The sequence below is a fragment of the Charadrius vociferus genome, unplaced genomic scaffold, assembly GCF_000708025.1.
Source record: "Charadrius vociferus isolate BGI_N301 unplaced genomic scaffold, ASM70802v2 scaffold365, whole genome shotgun sequence".
Taxonomy (NCBI): Eukaryota; Metazoa; Chordata; class Aves; order Charadriiformes; family Charadriidae; genus Charadrius; species Charadrius vociferus.
Window position 1 is genome coordinate 437564 of NW_009648559.1, and position 6898 is coordinate 444461.

A 6898-nucleotide genomic window follows, 5' to 3' on the forward strand; every position below is an offset into this window, starting at 1 on the left:
GGTGGGGGCTGACCTCTTCTCCCTGGTGACAAGTGATAGGACGAGAGGAAATGGGTTCAAGTTACCTCAGACGAGGTTTAGATTGGATATTGGGAAAAAAACTTCATGAAAAGGGTTATTAAACATTGGAATAGGCTGCCCAGGGAGGGGGGGGATTCACCATCCCCGGAGGTGTTTAAAAAAAGGGTAGACGTGGTACTTGAGCGTGGTTTAGAAGTGGTTTTGTCAGGGTAGGTAAATGGTTGGACTTGATGATCTTAAAGGTCCCTTCCAATCTCAGCAATTCTATGATTCTATGACTAGTCTAAACATAGGAGTTTGGGTTTTCCACAGATAAAACATGTAATTCTGCTTAAAGATGCTAAATATAAGTTCTTTCATTGTACCTCTGGTACCAAAGTTCTGCTTTTCAAATACTTTTTAAACCTGAGCTTTCCGTTTTTGTAGGGTGGAATAGAAGAGTCATTATTCAGCTACTGCACTGAGCAAGGCCACCTCCTCAGTGACACAAACAGTAGCCGTAAAACTCGGAGGAAAGGTTTTAATGCTAATATCATTTTGTTCTAGCCTTTGAGATGTCAATTATTAGAAACATGTTTACTCTTAAAAAGATATATTCTAGACATATGTTCTAATACCCGCTACTTAGTTTGTTTTCTGGAGCTGAGAGCTCTTGATGGCTCAGTTTTGACAACGCACATAAGGCGTGCTCTTAATACCGATCAATGATGTCTGGCCTTACCCAGCTTGAGAGAAGAGCAAGTGCTGAAGAGGCTTATGCTTTTTAATTTCTATATATTTGCAAAGCAGAGGTAGGTTTGCAAGCTAGATTTTCAGTTGATATACCTCTGAGTAATTACAGATACAGCTCTCCTTTCATCCCTTTCTGGGAACCTCAGAAGTAGAACACCTCAGTCAGGCACACGAATATTGCACTGCGGGTTTACGCTGATATGGATGTGGCATGTATCAGAGAACATAAAGGCAACTTCTGTAAGCTGATCTTCCTACTGCCCTGTCTTTTTTTTCCTCCCCCCTCTTGTTAGTCTCATGATTCTTCGTCTTCCATCCAGCGCCTGAATTAGTCTCTCTGTTTACATATGTGTCTTACTTGCTTGGCTTAGCTGTAAGTTGAAACTCTACGTTTACAGCATATACTGTCTTTTCACTGGGAGGCGAGGGGAGTGCTTTATTTGAAAGTAATCTTTGATGCTTGTGCTGTGAGGTTACTTAGGCCTGTGAAAAGACTTTTTCCAGTAAGTTGTAGGAGGAATGTCTCTCTTACCCATTTGGATAATTTTATGCTCCTTCTATTTCTCCACCTCTAGAGCTAATTCTCCTTATGAGAAGATAAGATAGGTTTCTTGAGTAGAAGCTTTGATTTCAGGGGCATATTTGCATTTTACTGTACGTATTTCAAGGCTCAAGCTATATCAGGTGTTCCGAGTACTCAGCTGCGTCCTATGTCCTTTTCTTTGTACCATAGTGATTTCTAAACTAAGAACACCACCACCATGTAATTGCAGTTCTAAATTACAGTCCCTATTTATAACTCACTGTGGCAGGGTCAGCCTCATTTTCTGAAGAGTTGCTTCTGTGCTATCCCTTAACTGAAAATCATAGGAAATGTCGTGTTTCCAGTTTTAAAGAATTCTGCTTTGAAAGTGTAAGTTTGTAAAGAAAGCAGCATAGAATGGATGCTAAGTGAATTTCATTGAATTGTTCTCACAGTTGTGCATCCTAAAGTTTTTTGGCTTGTTTTTTTTTTTTCCCCCATGTCTTTCAGAATTGGAATTTTAGGCTGCTGACAAGAATGTAATAGAAATGTGTGCATCAAAGTTATTTAGTATTGTCTGGCTTTGTAGCATTTAAAGAAGAAAAAAGTCACAGAACTGTGGGAGTTGGTCCCTGACTGAAGAGCTTATAATGCTACTTCTATTGATGTAGGGAAGGAAAGAAGAAATTATGTCTGCTTTGATCATTTGTTCAGTATTTATTGTGATAAAAATCTTGCTTCGTCAGAATGTCTGTTGTGGAGCAAATTGTTTTATGATACTTGTATAATAAGTTAGTCTATTGTAGTTGTATGTAGTTGAGGTCCCCTTAACTCACCAGTCAACAATTTACTAAGCTACAGTAACAATAAATGAAAGAGTGGGTGAATAGTTAGGCTTTCTTAGATTACAGTTAGGATTTTTTTAAAGCAGACAAATAGATGGGACTTGAGCTGTGTGCACACAGTCCTTGCTATTTGCAGACAAGCTAAAACTGCAAAGGGATAAAAATCTCAAAGAGCAGTTCAGATTTGTTTGTCTTCAATTTTGTTGTTTGTCTTCAGATTTGTGCATTGTGGAATAGAGAGGAAAACTATAAAATGTGTTAGTAAACCTAGTTTTTACATTTAGTCATTGTGTGCTAATGCTTGTAGGTATGGAACACTGCAAAAAGTCCAGATGCTAGATAGGGGCTAATAGAAATTTTGGGATTTTTTTAGTTTAATATTCTTAAATGTCATGAACATACTGTTAAAGGTGACCTAAAATGAAACTCGGTAAGGTAAAATCCAGCTTTTCTAGCAGCTTTCTTTTATTCTGAGCATCTCTCCAACTCATTTCAGATTGCCTCATGGATTGTTGTACCTCTTGCTCAACATCACAGCCCTGTTAGGATTAGCCAGTCAGGATTCCTTATTTGTTACCTAGGGGATTAACAGGGCAGCCTCCTGGCAAGCCTGCAAGCGGGTAAAGAAGTGTGTCACTTCTCTAGCATCAATGACTTTAAAGCCATCCAGGTTAAGATTCATGCTTTGTATTTCAGGGAGGTTTTTAAAGGTAAATGAAACTTGTCATGGAAGGCAGGAGCACTCCACCACATACGTTATGGAGCTCTTACAACTCAAGAACATAGGGCTGAAACTGTAAATCATGTTAACGAGTGAGCTTTTAGCTTCTTTGAGCCTGAAAAATTCAGGGAACTGAAACAGAGGCTCTGATTTTCAAACTCATTGCTGAATGGGAGAGGTCCATATACTAGCATTGCAAAATGCAACCAGTTGTGTAATATGGTGTGGTAAGTATTTTGATAAAATACTAAGATTTAGCTAACTTAACTAGCCAAAAAGTGCACGGCTGTTCTTTTCAATGAAGTCACCTGGTTTTGCACTCATCTAGGACTTCCGTAAGGTAAAAAGTTTAAATAGTCATTGCTGACTAAGTTAAAAAAATTATATTAAAACAATTCAGTTGCTGCAGAATTTTACATGGAGATAATCTGGACCTATGGTGAATGCTGTTGAACTAATGGTATCAACTTCAGTGTACCTTACCAGGGCTAGTTCAGTAGACAGGACTGGAAAGGAATTGGTGGATACTTCAGACTGTTGTGACAGTACCAGGGGGCTCAGAGGTAGAGTGTGATTATGATACAAGTGTAGAAAATAACGTGGGATATCCTGATTTACTGGATGAATGCTCCAGGGAGAGAGGAAACATTCACAAGAAAAGATTTAAAACTGAATTCTGTAGGTAAGTGGGCTTTTATTTAATTTTTCTCTTCCTAACACACAGAGTTTATTTTAGGCTGATTACTACTGTTTAGTGTTCAAATGTTAGGAAATAGGGATCTTCTGCTTAGGATGAACTTCACATTTCGTTCCTCTGCAGGAGTGGGTATTCTTTTTAGGTGTGGTCAGATGCACTCAAGAGGTGAAGGTAGCTGTTGGTACTCTTCCTGTGGGAATGAGGACCCTTTGAGAAGCTCTGCCTGGTAATATGGGGTGATAAACATATAATGTCCAGAGTAGGGAGGGAGCAGATGAGGTGTCAGGAGTCTTGCAGGAAATGCACGGAGTTCTGTGTTGTGCCTGCAGGAATGGAAGGACTGCAGTGTACTTTATCTCACGGGGCTGTTTTCATGGTCAGCGTACAATGATGTTCAAGCAGGGTTGGCAGAAGCAAAAGCAGTAGCAAAAGCTTTTGCCTTTAGGAGGAAATCCAGACTCTGCTTGTTTTGATCAGCTAAGAACATGTTCTGTAAAATAGGGAACTTCTAGCAGCCAGCCCAACTTGTCAGCTCCAGAAAAATGAGTGTGTGTGTGTTCATGCTTTATTCTTTTTTGGTTAGTTGGCAGCTTGTACTGGTGCTGCCAGTGCTTCTGTTCTCCAGCTAAAGGCAGGGCTGGGGGAAGGGAAGGGATCAGTTTAAGCAAAGCAGGCAGCGGCGTCCTGGAATCCAGACACAGTACAGGACCTGGGAGCGGCTGCAGCACGTTTCCTCTGAGTTCCAAGGATGGGTGGTGTTGCGTTTTACCTGGCTTCTTTCTATTGTGTTCATCGCAGCTGGCTTACAGACTGAGCACTCAACACTGGCACGCTGTCATCTAAGAGTGGCTCAGTGGTTAGGGTATTAACGATTGTCGTAGAGGATTTTGAGTCAAATCTCTGGCTTCTCTGCAGAAGCAAATTGAGATCTAAAATTTATGGTTACTATAGTAGATACAAAGTGACTCGTGGCAGCAGCAGAAGAATCTTCCCACTCAGTTTTACAGTGAGCAGCAGCCCTTAAATATTTTTAAACCTTTTTAATGTGAGCACCATACGCACAGAGAAAATGTAAGTATGTATGTATTAGAGAGCCTTGTTATGCAGGGAGCGGTGCTGTTTTTTTCCCTAAATTTGGCTAATAGTTACAGAGGCTTTTAGTGAAACTCGTGTTGAGGTAACTGGATTTTGCTACAATAGGAAATGCAAACTTGAGAGATTTAGCTGTTAAACACTAACTCATGGCATGAAGCTTTCTTAATTCATTAATAAATACTGCAATGCCTTTTCTGTATAACACTGCAAGAGCTCATTTGAGTAAGTCTTATCACTTCTGATACTTATCTCGCATCTCTTAATACTTACTACTTGTGATTATCTTGCAAAGTTTGAATATTACCTGTCTGCTCAGAAATGTGCCCTGTGACAGCCATTTAAAGCTATTGAACCTTTTTGTTTTGCAAACTATCAATTATTATAAATTTCAGGACAAAGAAAAGCTCTGCTTCTACCACAGATGGTGATTTTTAAATGACTTAATAATCCATGTATAACAGTCTGTCTTTGCTAAATTAACCTTTGGAATATTGTCCACTTGGGCAAAGTCTTGGGTAGTCAGGTATTTTGCTACCCATTGATGTTCCTTGGTATAGCATACCATGTTTTGATACCATCACAAAAGTGGAATTTGCCTTTCAAAGAAAACAGACAAAAAACACCCCCACACCCCCAAAATACATCAGAATAGCAGCAAAGGAAAAAACCCCTCCAGAATTGTCATGCAGAATAGCAGTCGGCTGGAGCAGAACTAGCACAGAACTGCATCTGACAGTCTCCGCCTAACAAAAGTCAAGCTGCAGAGAGATGCCTGTAGCTTTTTCCCTGATGACTGTCTGGGCTTGCTGTTGTATTCCCTTCTTTACAGTGTTGGTACTAGCTCTGCTTCCATTGACACTCCTCCCAGCTGGAGCTTGCTTTCGTTCTTTGCCTCTTTGCTGCAAATACTCCTAGTTTCTGTATACCTGACTCACTGGAGACTTGTCCTGCTGTGATCTAGCAATGGCTGGTAGGCAGAGTTTGGCTTTTAGCCCTTCTTGAAATGAAGTTGGGGTTTTTTTCTGGTTTCTATTTCTGTTTTGTAATGTAAGGAATGTGCAAATACTTGAGGAAAACCAGCCAATTTCCATTTTTACCTGGGTCAGGCAAATACTACCACAACTTGTTTATGTTCTCCAACACAACCTGTAACCTGTCTTTCAGATGTGAGAGAATATTAAAGTAGGCTGAAAGTTGTCCTAGCAAAAGTGTCTTTAAAATGAGGTGTTTACTGGCATCCTTCTGGGTTTCAGGGTAGTGTACTTACTCCCAGTAAGTCTGTGTATCTTGAGCTAATGGTGTCTCACCCCAGGTAGTGAGTAGCCCCTGTGTATGCGTTTTCCAGGTACGCAAGAGCAGCAGCATCACCATGGTAGAGGTTGTTCTGAAACACTGCATTTTGTGTGGCCTCAGTACTGCAGCCTTCAGCAAAAATAATGTTGATTCGGTATTTGAAAGGGAGTCTTTTACTCGGCTGATCCTAATACATACAATGCTTCTTACAAGCAGATTTTAGGAACTGGACTAGTAACACTGGTGCGGAAACACTTGATGTTGGATTCTCTTCCCAAATCTGACAGCACTGAATCTTACTCTTAAACCTCATTTTTAATTATTCTGTTTCTTTACAGTGTTTTTTTATTGTGAACTTTGTATGAACATTCAGTGAATTCTCTAATTAAATTAGATTTGAAGGTCCAGGAGGGAGTTCCAGTGCCACTATTGAGAGTCTATTGCACTTCAGACACGGAAGCTGCAGCGAAGTGGCTAACCCCAAAACCTAAATTTACAACATGGGCTTTAGATTATCGTATGATGTAGAGGGAAAAAGAGAGACTGATATTTTTTTTTCCACTGTTCTTATTAACTTTTTTAGCATTAGCTTCAGTGTCAGAGAATGCAGAGCCTACACCTGAAGAGCAAGACAAGTCGCTTGATAAACCAAAACAGAAAAAGAATCGTTGTTTCATGTGCAGGAAGAAGGTTGGACTTACTGGTAAGAAATTCTGATTTCACTTTTCTTAGAGTTATTTAGGCTTTGGACCTTTGAAAGGTTCTTTTCTTAAGGGAAAAATGGGGCATGGTCATCTCCATGTTGTTGATTTGAAATAAAACTTGGCCAAAGGCTCTTTCAGCTTGACTCTTACTAGATTTAGTCATTCATGTATGATTTTTTTTTTTTTTTCAACTCCTGTCTTGAAGTGAAATTCATAATTCCAAATGCTTCCCTTCGGAAGGCCACTTAGCTGAGGAACTGGATGATA

The 6898-nt window shown here is 39.9% G+C and overlaps 1 protein-coding gene across 5 annotated transcripts in view; it reads left to right on the forward strand.

The window, feature by feature from the left end:
* Positions 1 to 6898, forward strand: part of ZFAND6 (zinc finger, AN1-type domain 6) — a 35437-nt gene that overhangs the window by 27227 nt on the left and 1312 nt on the right. For 4 of the 5 annotated variants that reach the window (XM_009886098.1, XM_009886099.1, XM_009886100.1 and 1 more), the window contains one exon: positions 6517 to 6630. The exons of the other annotated variant lie outside the window; for it this stretch is intronic. In XM_009886098.1, the coding sequence (XP_009884400.1) occupies positions 6517 to 6630 (114 nt within the window). The remainder of the gene's footprint in view (positions 1 to 6516; positions 6631 to 6898) is intronic. 5 annotated transcript variants of the gene reach the window in all.